Source organism: Pelobates fuscus, chromosome 2 (genome assembly GCF_036172605.1).
Source record: "Pelobates fuscus isolate aPelFus1 chromosome 2, aPelFus1.pri, whole genome shotgun sequence".
Lineage (NCBI taxonomy): Eukaryota > Metazoa > Chordata > Amphibia > Anura > Pelobatidae > Pelobates > Pelobates fuscus.
Window position 1 is genome coordinate 179,153,533 of NC_086318.1, and position 20,462 is coordinate 179,173,994.

Sequence of the window (20,462 nt, forward strand, 5' to 3'; positions counted from 1 at the left end):
TAAAAAAAATAGATAGAAATACAAAACGAGTAAAATAATTATCTCGGCATTCGTGAGACATATTAATTGCGAGTGACTACAATACTGATTATTTGCATTGCCGTTAATATAATAATATGCTTGTGGGCATAGGCTGAACGTGTGAGATTAACCAAGGACACACACTTACGGGCTATGTTTAGAGACAGTGGGTTTCACTCTGTGAACTTAAGAGAGTGAACTGTTGATATTGTGCCCCTAGGTATAGGAACAGGGCAGCTGGAGCATGTAGGATTGAGCTCCGTCTAGGCACCCTTCATGCACTGAACACATATTATCTTTTCATGGTTAAATCATACAATGCTAGCATTTCCCCCCACCACTGAAAAACAAGTGGAGGTGGAGGTTAAATAAAGCGTACTAAAGGGTGTGTGCCTAAATAAAATACCATAATAGAACTAATTAACGATTAAACAGTGCAGTCCCTGCGTCTTGCTAAAGTATGTGCATCCGCTCTTTGCCTGGGTCAGCCGACCCCCTGCTAGGGTGTTACAGAGTCCCGCAGATGTACCAGGAGCTTGCCTGGTGGTATGTCCATTTGTGAGTTTAAGTCCATGCTGGTTGTGTGGGGCGGACTCAGAGGGCGCTGCTTGGGTCTTTTCGGTGTTGCCCAGTCCCAGCGCTGGGTTGAGTGTCGCTCCAAGAGGGCCCCCTCCGCTTGCCAGGTTGATGGGCTGGGTTGTGCAGGGTACGTGTTTTTGTATCACTGTTCTTGGTAAGGTCAGTCGCTTGGGTATGCGTGCCCGCTGGGATCTTCTTTGTTTTCGTCGCCATCGTCTGGCTCTGTCAGCGTGGGGGGGTTTGTGTTTGCGGTGGGAGTGTGGCAGCAGTCCCTCGGGTGAGTGTATAGTCAGTCTGCGTACCTCCTTTTGTTGCTCCTTCTCTGGCATTCGCCTCCAGAACGCGGTTAGTATGGCATCTAGCTTGGACATGAGGTCTGGCGGTTCTGTGCGTTGAGCGCACGTGGCGGCAGCCATGTTGCTAGGCCGCGCCTCATCTCTCAGCTCTCCCGCTTTTCCTCTGAGGGTCTCGACCCGCGTGTGTCCTCTTGGGGTCGGACCAGGATAACCCTTACCGGTCCACGGGGGGAGCAGGGCATTCGTGGGGCTGTGTCTCAGGTTTGTTGACTGGGAGAGCGGCCATCTCCCCCCGTCTCCATCGCTTGCAGGCCCAGGTTAGACATCTTGTGCTCCTGGGCTCCAAAGTGCTCGCTTTTCGTATCGAGCTTCTCACCGTGTCTTCCTGAGTTCAGGTATCACGAACTCCGGTGAGTGTTTAGTTCGGATTTAGCGAGTTTACACGGATTCTCTGTATTTTCAGTGGGAGCTCAGCTTTCGTGTAACTGCTCCACTTGCTGGCTTGGCCCGCCCCCCTTTAACTTATTGTTAATAAATACTCACCTTTTAAAACGCTCACCGTGCATTCTGGAGTTCCTGTTTTTGACAACAGTACTCCTGAAAAGTGTGACTGCTGAAAGCTTCATCTAATATCTCTTTGATGAGATGATATGCAAGTCCCAAGCCTACTTCTAATTGGCTCTGAAAAGTGTGAGTTTATTGACTATTTCCATAAATTCATACATATTATATACAGGCTATGCTATGTGTATCTGTTTTTTATTCATTTAATATAGGATAAAGAAATCCTGTTACACTGGTTACCAAATAATAATATATGTAAGAAATATTTATGTTATTCTTAATAAGAGGAATGTGTTTCATTGGTATTCAACTCCTTATATATATTTGTGTGCGCTTATCCCCCCTTTTTTCTTCACTTTACACTGTATCTCTATCTCTAAGTATATTTTAGTGACAATATACTTGGGTGAAGTAGCAGCACCGCTTTTTTGTTTTTTGATTCTTGAGCGCCACCTATATTTTGTTTTTTCAAATTAGGTCCATCTGGTTCATTTCATTTTTGCCACCTCTGTATGCCCACACATTTAAAAAAAATGTGGGATTATTCTGATGGAAAGTGCTTAGATACTGAATGATACTGATAACCCTTCATAATGTTGTGGCAGTGTTCTGCAGGGCGTATGTTTTTTTTTTAAATTTTATTTTATGGTTTTCAAGTGCATAATAATGGTACAAACAAGCTTGGGGTGCCCCAAGAGCAATCCTCAAACATATCATCATGCATAACATTTGGGGTAATTGATAAAGCATGCACTTCTTGAATATTAGATAAACGACATATACAAGCTATGCTTCCATGGTTAGTCGTAAATAAGAGATTACACTAGAGTGTCCGTGAAGTAACTACTAATGAGTGAACTAAGTAGATTGTACTGGGGAGGCTATAGCACAGCTTAATCATCAATAATAGTGTTAATGATGAGTAAACAAGAGTAGGTCAATGCATAGAAGTGAGAGTCGTAGAGAAAGAGTAGTAAGGCAAATCATATGTATTAGTACATCAAAAGGTATTTTAATTGAGTTAAATGAGCTGAGCATTTCAACTGGTAAAAGTCACAGGAGCCCCTCCGAACAGGAATATAATATTTCTGGATTCATGCTAAGGGCATATAGACATGCTAGCTAAACTGAACTGAATGGCCCTTCAGCCCACCCCAATCCCTGGCTTGGCTAGCAAAATAGTGATGGATTCCCAGCATAAAGGCAGACCCTGCCTATTCTGCTCCAGGTGACAGCACAGGCTCATATCTTGTGCCCTCGGTCAGGAGTCAATAGGGTTTCGTTCTTGCAAGGGGTGATCCTCCTTAGTGACAGGCTGTAACATAGGGTTTCATCTCCTTTAAGGCTCGAGGCCTAGGTGAGTGAATGCCTGTATGTGGGCGCTGGGATGTAGTCATGAGCAGCTGAGAGTCCTGCTCCCACTGTTGGACTGTCGGAGTCTTGGTGGGGAGAAGCCACCGCTGCGTAACTGTAACGGACCGTTTCACTTACAAGAGGATAAAACCCAGTTTAGGCGATAATCCCCTTTCCAGATGCACAGGCAGCTACTGCAAACACCATTCTCCCGACTGGAACCACACGAACACTGGAACAGCTGAACAAGAAAAGCAGACATCGGCTTACACTCCTGGCAGTCAGCATACAATCCCATTCCCCCAAAGATCGAGACGACACATCGCTTTGAGGGTTAAGCAAGAACTCAGGACTGGGACACCCAGTCTGGCTTTTATTACAAACAAGTACATACAGGACACTCCCAGGGGGAGGATGAAATTAACCAATCACATGGATGTACCTCCCACACATTTCCTCCCCTTAGATTAACACTTAACATAATTATACCGTACACCCTTTTCCCCAATTCCTGGATGTACCCCAAATACATATGCTACACCTCCAAAACAGGTATCCCCTGATAGCCCTTATTCAGGGGGACAACATATTCAAGAATCAGGTCATTCGGATGAATGGTTCGGGAGATATGAGGTTCCAAAGATTTGACCGACCGCATGGGTAAAGTATCCGAAAACAGTTCCATGCATTTTGGCCCTGCGGTCGGTCACAAACAAGTGAATGAAACAGACGAATTACTGGTGTTATAGAGACTAAGGGGGATTCGCATGAATCCCCTAGTTCATACGTTTCTTTCTACCGAACGGCGGGCCGTTCGGTAGTTTCCCCACGAAATCCTGGAAGTCTGGAGGTCTCAGCGGTGTTTGCCTAGTCGAGTGTCCGATTTCAGTTCCAGACACTCGACGGCAAAACACCGCTGTTTGGTAGTTTAAGATGGCCGCCGCCACGTGTTTGTTTCCTGAATGGCGGCCACCCAGAGGACAAAGAATACATTACATGGATTGCCAATTACCTGTTTGCAACATTGTTGCAAACGGTAATTGGAGGCACACTTATTCCTGGGTGGTCTGGTTGTTCGGTAGTTTCACTCAATATAATGAATGGAGTGATTCTACCGAACAATCAGATGAATGCTGCATACATATCACCCAGGTTAAACTTAACACATGAAGACATATACAGTATTACAGGCAGTACACTAGAATATGCTTCACAGTCTTAAAGGGACAGTAGTCCCAAAAGTCCCAATATGTCCATCGCTGATTTTAAAGGGCCAGTAGCAGCAATATAAATTATTACATGCCCAAATATAGTGTTTATAGAGCAATATGTCCAGGGGCCGTAGTCGCAGGGCAGGAGGCTGGCAGCCAGGCCTCTCCAGTTCACAGTGGCGAAGCTGGTTTCGCCACATTTCTCCCCTTTGCCAATTAGACTAACAGGGTACCTGACTTTCTGCCGGTCAGTGCCCTGGTTAGTCCAGCAACCCACCCACAAAACAGAAATAACAGAGCAGCCCACCCACACTAACCGGCTACTACATCTGGGTGAGGAAGAATTTTGTCCAGGTTCTGGTGTTTCACCACTGCTGGGTGGGAGACAGGTAGGCTGCCTTGGTGGGTTGCTGAGGGGGCAGAGACCAGCGGTACTCTGTCCGGTTGCCAGCACTACCACGGGAGTAGTCTGGTGGGCGCCTGGTTGCTGGAGACTGACTATCTCCCCTTTAGGTGCACAGCTCGACTGCCGGAGGGGGAGACCGACTGTCTCCCCTTTGGATCCATCACACTGAGGCTGGGGAACAGGACCGACCGTCCCTATCCCTTGTGCTGTAAGTGCAGAGACTACGGTCCCATCTGCACAGTTGTGGGGCTTAACATCTCCCCTTGGTGGGTTAGGCTGCCGTGGGAGAGAGGGTATAACAAGCTCCTCTCTCTGGACGGTGAACTGCTGCTGGGGAGAGGGGTTAGCAGGCTCCTCTCCCTGCCACTCTCTCTGCTGGGGAAAAGGGAGACCAGCTGTTTCCCCTTTCATTCCCTTGTCCTGCGGTTGGGGTGCGAGACTGACTGTCTCTGCTCCCTGCAGGACACACTGCCGCTGGGGAGGAAGGACGGCACCTTCAGCTCCCTGGGGTACACACTGCCGCTGGGGAGGGAGGACGCTGCTCTCCTCTCCCTTCACTTCACACTGCCTTCCTGGCACATCACTTTGCTGCTGGGGGGCAGGAACAACAACCTCTGCCCCCTGTAACTCAGCCTGCCGCTGGGGAGGATGGACGACACCATCAGCTCCCGGAGACACACACTGCCGCTGGGGAGGGAGGACGCTGCTCTCCTCTCCCTTTCCTTCACACTGCCTTCCTGGCATATCACTTTTCTGCTGGGGGGCAGGAACAACAACCTCTGCCCCCTGTAACTCAGCCTGCCGCTGGGGAGGAAGGACGACACCTTCATCTCCCTGGGGTACACATTGCCGCTGGGGATCTGGGCCTGCTGCCCACCATCCCGTTGGGCCCGGTGGAGAGAACTCGGTCCCATCTCCACCTGCCTGTTGTGGTTCCTCACAGGACCAAGCTTGTTGGGTCCTCTGCGTCATTAGCAGCATGAGGTGTGCATGTACATCGTCGTAGATCCAGGATGCCATCTGCTCCGCTCGGGCTGGTGAGAAAAAAGCTATCCTTCTCCTATATTCCCTGATAAACTCCGTTTCCTCCTCCTCTCTCGGAGGTGCTGTAGCAGCTGCGACTCTGTCTCCTTCCATTTTCCTGATTTCCTTTGTAGATAGGGTCGCTGTACGGATACTAGTGTTGCCCTCAATTTGTAATCCAGAAGTGGTGTTGTCTGTAGCTGTCCCTCTAGTTGTAGGAACGATCCCGCCGCTTGCCACCAATTGTAACGGACCGTTTCACTTACAAGAGGATAAAACCCAGTTTAGGCGATAATCCCCTTTCCAGATGCACAGGCAGCTACTGCAAACACCATTCTCCCGACTGGAACCACACGAACACTGGAACAGCTGAACAAGAAAAGCAGACATCGGCTTACACTCCTGGCAGTCAGCATACAATCCCATTCCCCCAAAGATCGAGACGACACATCGCTTTGAGGGTTAAGCAAGAACTCAGGACTGGGACACCCAGTCTGGCTTTTATTACAAACAAGTACATACAGGACACTCCCAGGGGGAGGATGAAATTAACCAATCACATGGATGTACCTCCCACACATTTCCTCCCCTTAGATTAACACTTAACATAATTATACCGTACACCCTTTTCCCCAATTCCTGGATGTACCCCAAATACATATGCTACACCTCCAAAACAGGTATCCCCTGATAGCCCTTATTCAGGGGGACAACATATTCAAGAATCAGGTCATTCGGATGAATGGTTCGGGAGATATGAGGTTCCAAAGATTTGACCGACCGCATGGGTAAAGTATCCGAAAACAGTTCCATGCATTTTGGCCCTGCGGTCGGTCACAAACAAGTGAATGAAACAGACGAATTACTGGTGTTATAGAGACTAAGGGGGATTCGCATGAATCCCCTAGTTCGTACGTTTCTTTCTACCGAACGGCGGGCCGTTCGGTAGTTTCCCCACGTAATCCTGGAAGTCTGGAGGTCTCAGCGGTGTTTGCCTAGTCGAGTGTCCGATTTCAGTTCCAGACACTCGACGGCAAAACACCGCTGTTCGGTAGTTTAAGATGGCCGCCGCCACGTGTTTGTTTCCCGAATGGCGGCCACCCAGAGGACAAAGAATACATTACATGGATTGCCAATTACCTGTTTGCAACATTGTTGCAAACGGTAATTGGAGGCACACTTATTCCTGGGTGGTCTGGTTGTTCGGTAGTTTCACTCAATATAATGAATGGAGTGATTCTACCGAACAATCAGATGAATGCTGCATACATATCACCCAGGTTAAACTTAACACATGAAGACATATACAATATTACAGGCAGTACACTAGAATATGCTTCACAGTCTTAAAGGGACAGTAGTCCCAAAAGTCCCAATATGTCCATCGCTGATTTTAAAGGGCCAGTAGCAGCAATATAAATTATTACATGCCCAAATATAGTGTTTATAGAGCAATATGTCCAGGGGCCGTAGTCGCAGGGCAGGAGGCTAGCAGCCAGGCCTCTCCAGTTCACAGTGGCGAAGCTGGTTTCGCCACAGTAACCCATACATGGGAATAGAGATCATTTATCCTTAGGGAGTCCGCACGCAGGCTTGTCAGCGTGGACAGTGTCTTGGCAGTTTTTTTAAAATATAAATCTGTTCACCGAAATCCTCCACCCTTGTGCAGTTCCTTCTCAAGTGTAGGAACTGACTCTTATGAGAACTTTCCAACTCTGTTCCATAATGACAGCTAGACTAGTCTACATGAGTGTAGATTTTACTATATTTAGGGAGGCAAGGGAGGGCCAGGTGACCTAGATGGTGGTTTTAACACTACAGGGTCAGGAATACATATTTGTGTTCCTTACCCTATAGTGTCCCTTTAACCCCTTAAAGACCAAACTTCTGGAATAAAATGTAATCATGACATGTCACACATGTCATGTGTCCTTAAGGGGTTAAGGGACAGGAATAAAATTGATTCTTACAGAGTCACAAAACTTTATTTTGTAAAAAAAAAATGCTTATTTAATATAGTAAAGGAAGAAAATACAGTAATAATTGAAATAAAATGATGTGCACATATAAGGATACATCCAGAGATCCTATTTTATCTCCAGCATATGGGTCACTTTGCTTCTTATTGATGCATGCAGGATGCTTGGGTCACCAAGGGACACTCACTATAGCTCACAGTGGCATTATTTTTTTCTCAATAAAAGGTACGCTAACTAGGTTTCCTGTACTGATTTACACTCTATAAAAGCTAATAGTGATCAGCTGGAGTTAATGCTATGTGTGAGTACCTGCAGCCTGAGCCTGATCTCTCTAACAGCTGTCAGTATAAAAGAGTCTATATCAGCAAAAATATATGCAGCTTTAACACTGGTCAGGATTTTGTATCATTTTAGCGTTCGTCTGTGTCATAGAAGCAAATAATTTTTATTTTCTTTAAATATCAATTTAATTAGATGTCGTTGGCAAAAATAGCTGTGAGCAAATCTGTGTGGCAATATCTCCCTTGGGGACAGTGATGTTGGTTTTCTTTAAAAAATTAAGACAAATCCAGTTCAAATTACGGAACACAATAATCCCCACAGAATCGTGCTGAAATCCTGTCTAAAAAATTTTAAATTGGCACAAGGGAATTCTCCGAGTCCCTTAAGCAGTGCTAGCTAAAATGTATATGTATTACCATTTTACCATGAATACACTGATATTTTATTATATGTGAATGGAGAGGTGTATTTATATAGACTGTGTCTGTGTCAATAAAGGAATGTATTTGTTTGGAGTGTATGTGTGAATTAAAGGGTGTGTTTTGTTAAGCGTGTTTTGTTTGTGTGAAAGCAGGGTCTGTTATTTCATAAAGTAGTAGTAATTCATTATCCCCTTGTGCCCCAATTGGCCAGTAGTAATTGGTCAATTGTATCCTCTTCCTCCCATTGCCAAGATGCATTCTTCACTATTTGTCTGTGGAAGCCCATTGTCAGTAGAACCCTATTTTTCCCCTCTGTTTCTAAAAAAACAGTAGTTTTCTCCCTCTCCCCCATTTACCAAAGGTCAATTCTTACCTTTCCATCCCTGTTGCCAGTAGTTGCCTATTCTCCCCCTCCCCTCACCTCCAAGTTATCAGTAATAGCCCATTCTCTCAACTTCCCTAACCATTGGCACGTCTACACCATTCTCTCCATTCTCTCCATGCCCTTTCCTATTGCCCATATTAGCCCATATGATCAATACAAACGCAAAATGTTTTGTTAAATGTACTTTTTTCTCAGGCTTGATTGTACTTTTCTTTTGTGTACAGGAGATTACATCAACAGTTTGAAAGCTACAAAGAGCAAATTCGAAAAATAGGGGAAGACACACGTCGGTACCCTGGAGAGCACAAGGATGATGCTCCAACATGTGGGATCTGCCATAAAACAAAGTTTGCAGATGGCTGTGGCCACATATGCTCTTACTGCCGAAGGAAATTTTGTGCACGGTGTGGAGGCCGTGTTTCTTTGCGGTCCAACAACGTAAGTGTTTTTAAGATATTTTACTATGTTCTTAAGATAAGTTAAATGTTTTTAAGATATGTTAACTATGTGACTAACTATATAACTATGTACTGACAGTATCATTTATCTGTAATAAGGATTCAGCCAAGCAGTAAATGTGACATCTTATAGGACAAAAAGGTAGAGTCAAAAGTCTAGATCCTATGGCGTTCTGAGGCTTTGACCACCTTCTCTCTTCTTCCATTTCTTTCTTTGCAAGGTGTAGTGCATGCTGCGCAATGCCCTGTTTAACACTTCAGAGGCCAAGATAGGCCTGGTGCAGAGAAGCTATCACTGGGCTAGCTGTGTAACTCAGACTCTAAAAAAGCCGAACGTCAATAAACATTCACATTTTGTGAGTGGAGAAGCCACTGTTGGCTCATTGAGTGCTGTGTGAATGCTCTATTTTTCCTGCTTTCAAGATGGTACTGAGTTTATAAAACAATTAAACAAGAATACTGTTGTACAATAGAATAAAGTAGAAATTATCTGTTATGCGCCATCAGTTTAGATTCCCATGAATAATATTTCTCATATTTCATCACATTTATTATATTTAATTAAACACACATTTTAACCTCTGACTGTTTGTCTGGCATTTTGCATATTATAAGTGATAATAAGGCAATAGCTAATTGCGACAGACCACCTGGCACCCCGACTGGGTACCTCCGCCAATCGATGCTTCCTAGATGACGCTGAGGACCATAAGCACTGCACCCGACACCATAAGCACCGTAGACCCTACGAACCGCCGCAGCTTGATTGGGGTCTCACTATCCCTTCCCACTCTGTACCAGACTCCTGGATCCAGGTTCTGAGTGAGAAGGCCTCTCCTCCAAGAGAGTATAGCTGTTAAGCTCTTATAAGCTTATAAGAGCTAGTGGTATAATGGTATAGCTGTATAGCGGTTCCCTACAATCACGAGACGAGGCTACGTGTTGAGGGTTAAGCAGGGATGGTTTGATGGTAGCCACACTGGCCTTTTATGACAGTCCCCATGCAAGGGGTACGCCCACATGGACCTTGTTGGGGACAAGGACACAAACTTACAAACCAACAATAACAGAGTCACAATGCATGTCACTCCCACATACAATACAATACGCCTTCCCCTTGAAGTATTTTAGCCAGGTCTGTTGCAAGGGCCATAGTCACAGGGTAGGAAGCTGGCAAACAGGCTCATTCAAAAGCCAGTGGCAAGTTCACTTTCGCCACATATCTTCCCCCTAATTGAAGACTAACCAGGTACACGACCTGCTGCTGGCCGGTACCTGAGTTAGTCTGGTAGCCCACCCACCAACAAGTTCTTGACCTGCAGATCTCTGGTGTCCAGCTTTGTCCTGTCTGTCCCCAGTGGTCAAGTGGTCACCTGGTACTCCTGGACTCTCGTTTGCTCTCCGGCTTGTAGTTGGTGTTACTTGGTGGGCAGAGACCAGCATTACAGCTGGGTTGTTGAGAGGGTCATTCGGTCCTGGATTGAGGACAAGGTGAGGGCAGAGGCTAACTGTGCTCTGCCCTGGTGCCAGCGCTTCTGCTGAGGTGGCCTGTGGGTATTCAGACCCTGGACAAAGGCAAAGGGGAGGGCGAAGGCCAGCTGATCTCTGCCCAGATGCCAGCTCTTCTGCTGGGGAGACTGGTACGTAGTCCTGCCGTACCAGCGGTGCTCTGCCCAGATGCCAGCTCTTCTGCTGGAAGGGGGTCAGTGGGTATTGTTGTCCCCTCCACTAACCCCAGTCCCCGGTTGGGAAATGGCTGTGGAGAGGAGGGATCGCCTACCTCCTCCTCCTGGCATTCCTGCGGTGTTAGTTGGGGTTCTGGACCGGCCGTCCAGCATCTCTGTAGGTCTGGTGCAGAGACCGTGGTTCCATCTGCACCATTGGGGTCAGGGGTGCTGTCCCACTGTAATTGGAAAGAGGGACCAGCTGTCTCCTCTTCCGTCATATCCGGCTCCCTGTGTTGCACACTGCCGCTGGGGAGTGAGACCAGATGTCTCCTCTCCCTGTTAGGTAAGCTGCCGCTGGGGAGTAGGACCGACTGTCCCCACTCCCGGTAACTCGCTCTGCCGCTGGGGAGGTAGGACGAAACTTTCTGCTCCCTGTACTGCACACTGCTGCTGGGGAGTGAGACCGATTGTCTCCACTCCCTGTAGGATACACTGCCGCTGGGGAGAGAGACCGGTTGCCTCCTCTCCCTGCAATGTACACTGCCGCTGGGGAGAGAGACCGGTTGAGAGACCGGTTGCCTCCTCTACCTGCCGCTGGGGAGGAGGACCAACTGTACCTACTCCCAGTAGGCTACACTTCCGCTGGGGAGGAAGGACGACACCTTCCGCTCCCCTCGTTATAGCCATCAGGAACAAGTGGTCTCTCTTGGCTTGTCTCTTGACAGTCACTTGATCCCAGATCACCTGGAAGGTCTCCATCGATACATTAGAGCCATAATAGGCCAGCCGCTGCCGCACCTCGAACACCAACTCTGAGCAAGAGTCAGAGGATGCCTGCTCCAAGCCTGTGGGAACCTCTGCTTCCAGGGGCATTGCACGAATGTTAGCGTTGCCCTCAATATAATCCACACATTACCGGTGTCTCCAGGATGCTTCTCCTCGCACTAGGAAGCCATCCCACTGCTGCCACCAATGTGACGGACCACCTGGCACCCCGACTGGGTACCTCCGCCAATTGATGCTTCCTAGCTGATGCTGAGGACCATAAGCACTACACCGGGCACCATAAGCACCGTAGACCCCACGAACCGCCGCAGCTTGGTTTGGGTCTTGACGTTCCTTCCCATCCAGGTCCAGACTCCTGGATCCAGGGACTCGGGATTTGCCCACATGTACCTTGTTGGGGACAGGGACACAAACTTCCAAACCAACAATAACAGAGTCACAATGCATGTCACTCCCACATACAATACAATAAGCCTTCCTCTTTACTTAGGAGATAATTGAGTCAAGCACTATACTAAACTCAATTATCTCCAAACACAAAAAACACACAATTTTACAAAACCCCCAAAATACCTTAAAACACATAAAATACTTTTTCCACCTGCACTGTGAATGTTTACATGGTGTGTTCAATAAAAATATGGCAACATTTCATTCTTTGTGTGTTATTAGTTTAACCCCTTAACACCGCAGCCAAATGTACAAGTTGTGAACAGAACAAAACGTAAACAAAACCTGGCATTTGCGCTATATGTCTGTCCAACCGTAATTCACCTCTTTCATATTAAATGTACCCCCCCTTATTATATATCATTTTATTCAGGGGAAACAGGGCTTTCATTTAACATCAAATATTTAGGTATTGAACATAATTTAATATAAAAAATATATTAAAAAATGGGAGAAAAAAAGAATTTTTTAATTTTTTTTAGTTCTATGTGACATTTTAACTGTGGATGTCAAAATACTGTTTGCTTTTACTGCAATACAATACACATATTTGTATTCAGCGATGTCTCACGTGTAAAACAGTACCCCCTATGTACAGGTTTTATGGTGTTTTGGGAAGTTACAGGGTCAAATATAGCGTGTTACATTTGAAATTGAAATTCGCCAGATTGGTTACGTTGCCTTTGGGACTGTATAGTAGCCCAGGAATTAAATTTACACTTTTTTAGTAGCCACTTAGTCACAAACACTGGCCAAAGTTAGCGTTAGTATTTGTTTGTGTGTGAAAAATGCAAAAAACGCCAATTTTGGCCAGTGTTTGTGACTAAGCGGCTACTAAAAAAGACTGGACATACCCCATTTGCAATACCTTGGGTTGTCTACTATTGCAAATGGTATGCCATCATAGGGGTAATTTTCATTCTTGGGCTACCATAGGGTCACAAAGGCAACGTAAGCAATCTGGCGAATTTTAATGTGAAAAAAATGAAACACAAGCCTTATATTTGACGCTGTAACTTTTGAAAACACCATAAAACCTGTACATGTGGGGTACTGTTGTACTCGGGAGACTTCGCTCAACACAAATATTTGTATTTCAAAACAGTAAAAAGTATTGCAGCAATAATATCGTCCGTGTAAGTGCTGTTTGTGCGTGAAAAATGCAGAAAACGTCACTTTTACTGGCGATATCATCGTTGTAATACATTTTACTGTTTTGAAACACTAATATCTGTGTTCAGCAAAGTCTCCCGAGTAAAACAGTACCCCCCATGTACAGGTTTTATGGTGTCTTGGAAAGTTATAGGGTTAAATATAGTGCTAGCAAATTAAATTCCCTATACTTTCGGCATGGGTTGTCAGGCAGGTCCCGCTAATTGTAATTAATTAGGATACCTAATTATGTAAAATTATTACTTAAATATATGTGTAGAATTAATATATGTATATATATACATATGTGTATATATACGTATATATATATATAATTTTTTTAAAATATTTTTATTTTTATATAGGTATATATATAGTGATATATACGTATATATTTATGTATATAGATATATATATTATGATATATATATTATTTTGTTCTACGTGTATTTTGATATAAATATATATATTAATATCACAATACAGTTAGAACGAAATAACACATCTATATATTTTTTAATTATTTATTTTTAAATATTTTTCTAATTTTATTTTTTTACGTATTTACATATATATTTTTTTTATATTATATATAAATATATATATAACAATAATTATATATATATTTAATCAGTATCAGTCTACGTGTAATTTGATATTAATATATATATATATATATATATTAATATTTAAATACACGTCGTGTATGTGTAAATGTGTGTGTGTGTGTGTATGTGTATATATATATATACTTAGATCATATATACATAATATATATGATCTAAGTATATTTTATTTGTAACTGTAATTTTTTTTATTTATTTTTTTAACTAATATTTTATTTTTTTTACAGGACAGGGGGCAATGACAGTGTCAGCCAGTGATTTCACATCACTGGCTGACACACAGGATCAGTGATCACAGTGACTGCCTGTCACTGTGATCACCTCCTGCAGATTGGGTAATTGACCACAGGGGGGAGTGCCTGGGTGGTACAAGCACTCCCCCCTTCCAATCTGCAGGGGGATCATTGTGCCAGTTACATGTGTCAGCCAATAGGCTGACACATGTAACACTGATCGCAGTGACAGGCTGTCACTGCGATCAGAGAGCTCAGATCTCAGACTTAGCAGATCGCGGTCACTGACCCCAGGGGGACTGCCTGGGGGGCCAGGTAAGTCCCCCGACCGCGATCTGCAGAAGGGGAAAGCCGCCGGCCGCATGTGTCAGCCGATTTGAAATCGGCTGACACATGCTGAATACTGGTCGCAGTGACAGCCTGTCACTGCGATCAGAGACTGCAGATCGCGGTCACCGGCCACAGGGGGGGTTGCCTGGGGGGCCAGGCATCCCCCCCGACCGCGATCTGCAGCGGGCGATTAGCGCCGGCCACGTGGGCGGCCATTATGGCGAGGACGTACTATTACGCCCGCCGGCGTTTAGAGCCGGTTCCTGCAGGGCGTAATAGTACGTCCTCCGGATTTAAGGGGTTAAGCAGATTGTGATTGTCTATTGTTGTGATGATGATCAGATCTCATTTTATGACCAATTTGTGCAGAAATCCATATCATTCCAAAGGGTTCACATACTTTTTCTTGCAACTGTATATTGTTTATTTTGACATTAACTAGAATATTAGCAAATTTAAAGTGTGATATTGTTTTGAATTTCGAATTAGTAATCCTGATTCAAAAGCAGTAATCTCTAAAGTTTATTCCCAAAATATCCTTGTAGTATTTTGACATTCTTGGTATTGTTTAGAGATTACAGTTTTTTTTCACTTACATTGCTCAATAAAATAATTTAACTGAATAGTTTGCTCACCATTGTTTCTGCTAAAAATGAGATATCGGATATTTAGGTTATAGCATACAAATAGTAATAATTCTAATAGCAAAAGTTACCACCATATAATGAAGAATCTTTTTTTAAACAAGGGAGATTGCTAGGTAACCAAAGACTAGAAAAGGAGTCATCATCCTATGGCATGTGTGCCATGCATGGTACTTACGCAGTCTTCATTCATAGGTATCATACGCAATACCACAACACCTCATGAGCATATACAATATAACAGCTCACATATAACATAACAAAGCAACTGCAGCACCTATAAATAACACAAGCACACCTCAAGTTAGAAAACTAGGACCCGCACACACAGTACTACTAAAGGGTTGCCTACCTCTGGACTAGAGACTCCATCCCACATTTTCATATGCAAACCATGCTGGAGCATTGCTGGAAAATTACTGGCATTTCACCGTAGTGTATAGGTATAGCTTACTCTTGAGGCAGAAACAAGAGAAAATAAGTTTTCCCAAACACCATATATGACAGGATGTCAGCGCGCAGTGGAACTTCACTTTAGAATTTTGGAGGAGAAGAGGGCAATCCATAATCTATCTTCCCACCACTCACTTGGCGTGGACTCGCCATTGGGCCATGAGGATTGGACAATAAAATGACAACTCGAGTACGTTCTAATTCTATTCAGAGAGATAGCAGAATATTTAAACCACAGTAATACCAGTTTGGGACTGGTCATCCCCTTGTTCTCCCACCTAATAAACAACATGGATGCATTCCTGGAAATCTGGGAATAAATTCCTGGTGACACAATCTCATACCTACAGTTGTAATCAAAATTATACAACCCCCATTGTAAATCAAGACTATTGTCAAAATGTACAGACTTGCTGTTTGCAAAGAACAAATCAAACAAAAACAATTGAAATAGCTCACAAAATGGTTCAAGTGATGTCCCCAAATTTAGCTGAAAATGTAACTTATCATGACTTCTCCAGTCTCAAAATTATTCAACCCCCCGAATAGAATCCCTCACAACAGCACAAATATGCAAAAAAGTGTTGTATCAAGCACACCTGATGCAATTAATCAAGGGCTTGATTAATTGCCCCAGGTGTGCTTGAGCTGGAACACTTGAAATACCTGAACTTGGTAGGGATTTGTTGAGTGTCACGTTTGACTGCATGTTAGAAACATGGCTACGTTAAAAGAATGGTCCACAAAAGTTAAGAAAATAGATAATCACCCTTCACAGGCAAGGAACAGGATACAAAAAGATAGCAAAGGCACTGAATGTTCCTAGAGACATAGTTCGCAAGTTCAAAGTTGAAGGAACAGTGATTACTCTACCTGGATGTGGCAGAAAAAGGAAACGATCAATGGCTGCAACAATATTTCTGAGAAGGCAGGTTGTAAAGTGACTACAAAAGACCTGCAGCAAGACTTGGTGGCAACAGGCACTGAGGTTTCAGTAAGCACAGTAAGGTGCACACTAAACACAGAAGGTTTCTATGTCAGAGCTCCAAGACATACACCACAACTGATCCAAAAGCACAAAAAAAGCCAACTCCAGTATGCTCAAAATAATATAAATAAGCCACAGTAAGTTTGGAATTCTGTTCTGTGAAGTGCTGTCAGGATAAGCCAAATACAGGAGAGTGAAACAGTTACGTATTACCGTATGTTAATATTGTTCACAATGAGAAGAAGAGTGTGTGGCCTGCTCTGCATCTGATTTCTTATCAGCTATTGTTATGTTCACCGACCACTGTCCACAGTGAGTGAGTGTTTGTAAACCTCCATGCTCGCAAATGTCCCTCGTCTGCTGGAGAAAATAGCCATTCTCCAGTTCATTCTCCCCAAGTTAGGTTACCCTGCTTTTTAGTTTGACACTTGAGGTGCCATCACTTGCTACCTGAAATTTAATTGGCCACCCTCCTCTCCCTTTAGGGTTGTTTATAAATGTGGAAATGTTTATTTAATTGGCCACCCTCCTCTCCCTTTAGGGTTGTTTATAAATGTGTAAATTTGTATTTAATTGTCCACCCTCCTCTCCCTTTAGGGTTGTTTATAAATGTGGAAATGTGTATTTAATTTGCCACCCCCCTCTCCCTTTAAGGTTGTTTATAAATGTGGGAAAGTATTCTAAAATTTTGAAAAAAAAAAAATTCTAATTGTTTTCTTCTGCTGCTGTGGCTCCCACATTTGTCCCCACTGTCGTCATTTTAGTGGTTTTGCCATGTCTGACAGATAAGTTGTGAAACCATGCTAAATGGTTTAACATCTTCCCATCCACAGTACCATTAGGTTGTAGTGGTTATGGTGCTTGGAGTAATCCTTAAAGTATCACTCAAATTATTAATTATTTATTCATTAATAATCAAATTATTTAATTTGATTTGCTATTTTCTCTCCATATCCCACGGGGCTTGGTACTAAGAATGAAAGCTTGGGACTAACAATGAAAGCCTGCCAAATCCGACCCAGGCCTGCACTTGGTGCATCGGCTTGGGTCAGTATACCCTTGCAACACCCTTGAGTAACAGAATACACAGACAAACACAACTTGCCTTACATACATGATTTAAATTTATGACCTTATTTAAACAGTAATCATATGACTGCTGCATAATACATAATATATCATATATGATAAAGAAATATTCAGTGGTTATTACTAGTGTTGTCGCGAACCCGAAATTTTCGGTTGGCGAACGGCGAACGCGAACTTCCGCAAATGTTCGCGAACCGGCGAACCGTGCGAACCACCGTTGACTTCAATGGGCAGGCGAATTTTAAAACCAACAGGGACTCTTTCTGGCCACAATAGTGATGGAAAAGTTGTTTCAAGGGGACTAACACCTGGACTGTGGCATGCCAGAGGGGGGTCCATGGCAAAACTCCCATGGAAAATTGCACAGTTGATGCAGAGTCTGCTTTTAATCCATAAAGGGCAGAAATCACCTAACATTGACACCTGTCCTCAAAGCCCAGCCCTGATACACACTGACACAGAGCAGAATAGAGACTGTTCCCCCTACATAGGGTCACTTGGCAGATATGGATTGACACCTGTCCTCAAAACCCCTGATACACACTGACACAGAGCAGAATAGGGTCTGTTCCCCCTACATAGGGTCACTTGGCAGATATGGATTGACACCTGTCCTCAAAACCCCTGATACACACTGACACAGAGCAGAATAGAGACTGTTCCCTGTCCACAGAGACCATGATACACACTGACACAGAGCAGAATATGGACTGTTACCCCTACATAGGGTCACTTGGCAGATATGGATTGACACCTGTCCATAAAACCCCTGATACACACTGACACAGAGCAGAATAGGGACTGTTCCCCCTACATAGGGTCACTTGGCAGATATGGATTGACACCTATCCTAATGATCCCTGATACACACTGACACAGAGCAGAATAGAGACTGTTCCCCCTACATAGGGTCACTTGGCAGATATGGATTGACACCTATCCCAATGATCCCTGATACACACTGACACAGAGCAGAATAGAGACTGTTCCCCCTACATAGGGTCACTTGGCAGATATGGATTGACACCTGTCCTCAAAACCCCTGATACACACTGACACAGAGCAGAATAGGGACTGTTCCCCCTACATAGGGTCACTTGGCAGATATGGATTGACACCTGTCCTCAAAACCCCTGATACACACTGACACAGAGCAGAATAGGGACTGTTCCCCCTACATAGGGTCACTTGGCAGATATGGATTGACACCTATCCTAATGATCCCTGATACACACTGACACAGAGCAGAATAGAGACTGTTCCCTGTCCACAGAGACCATGATACACACTGACACAGAGCAGATAGAGACTGTTCACCGTCCACAGAGACCATGATACACACTGACACAGAGCAGAATAGGGACTGTTCCCCCTACATAGGGTCACTTGGCAGATATGGATTGACACCTATCCTAATGATCCCTGATACACACTGACACAGAGCAGAATAGGGACTGTTCCCCCTACATAGGGTCACTTGGCAGATATGGATTGACACCTGTCCTCAAAACCCCTGATACACACTGACACAGAGCAGAATAGAGACTGTTCCCCCTACATAGGGTCACTTGGCAGATATGGATTGACACCTATCCTAATGATCCCTGATACACACTGACACAGAGCAGAATAGGGACTGTTCCTCCTACATAGGGTCACTTGGCAGATATGGATTGACACCTGTCCTCAAAACCCCTGATACACACTGACACAGAGCAGAATAGGGACTGTTCCCCCTACATAGGGTCACTTGGCAGATATGGATTGACACCTATCCTAATGATCCCTGATACACACTGACACAGAGCAGAATAGAGACTGTTCCCTGTCCACAGAGACCATGATACACACTGACACAGAGCAGAATAGAGACTGTTCACCGTCCACAGAGACCATGATACACACTGACACAGAGCAGAATAGAGACTGTTCCCTGTCCACAGACACCATGATACACACTGACACAGAGTGTCCGTGTGAAATAGGGCCGTGAGTAATGACGTCACGGGTAGCCTGCCCATAGTATCGCATAGGGTGGAAGAGCTGATAGGACATCTGAAACGTATTGGGATGGAGATGCTTAATTGTTCTCCAAAATGCTTGACACCACCCCATAGTGAATCTCTGCAAACTTTAATACCATCAGAGGAGGAAGAATGTGGCAGCCCACTGGGATTATTCGAAAAATTTCAAATTGATGATTTTCCAGACCCTGGGGTTGACATTAGTCCAGATTTACATCTTGTGACCCATGAGGATGTTCCAGGCACTACTTGTGAAATAAAGACAGATAATAAAGTGAATGATCCTTCTCCTTGGGACTTGCACCCTGTCGTTGAAGGTGGAGTAGGCAATGGCAAGAGCATGCTGTGGGTAGTCAGTGCAAACACTCTCTTCCCGGTGAATAATGAGGAGACTAACTATGATGACGTTATTTGCGTTGAAAGTAATGATGCCAGAGATCTTTTGAAACCATATGGAAGGAACGAATTGGTTAAAAGAAAGGCAAGAGACCACCTGCATATAGACAAGAATACGCATAAGAGAAAGAAGAGAACAGGTGAAAGAGAAGCTGCAGACTGCCTATCTGCAAATAGTTGAGTTATGTCCTGAAGATGTCCGTGTTACCTCAGTGCAGACTCTGTTTGATACACTACTGAGGAGAGTCAGAGAAACCCCAGATCTTCACGTATTGGATGAGTCGGTGCGTGGAGTTGCAGAGAACGTAGAAAAAGAAATATTTAAACTTTTCCTGTGTACTGACAGCAGATATACATAGGGTCACTTGGCAGATATGGATTGACACCTGTCCTCAAAACCCCTGATACACACTGACACAGAGCAGAATAGAGACTGTTCCCTGTCCACAGAGACCATGATACACACTGACACAGAGCAGAATAGAGACTGTTCACCGTCCACAGAGACCATGATACACACTGACACAGAGCAGAATAGAGACTGTTACCCCTACATAGGGTCACTTGGCAGATATGGATTGACAAATCCCTGACAAACAGCTACCACATGCAAGGAAGGCAGCAGGGGCGCAAATGACCCACTCC

At 44.4% G+C, this 20,462-nt stretch overlaps 1 protein-coding gene across 2 annotated transcripts in view; it reads left to right on the forward strand.

Moving 5' to 3' along the window:
* The window catches only part of RIMS1 (regulating synaptic membrane exocytosis 1), a 453,058-nt gene that overhangs the window by 76,593 nt on the left and 356,003 nt on the right, over window positions 1-20,462 (forward strand). For both annotated transcript variants that reach the window (XM_063442984.1, XM_063442985.1), the window contains exon 2: window positions 8,746-8,959. In XM_063442984.1, the coding sequence (XP_063299054.1) occupies window positions 8,746-8,959 (214 nt within the window). The remainder of the gene's footprint in view (window positions 1-8,745; window positions 8,960-20,462) is intronic.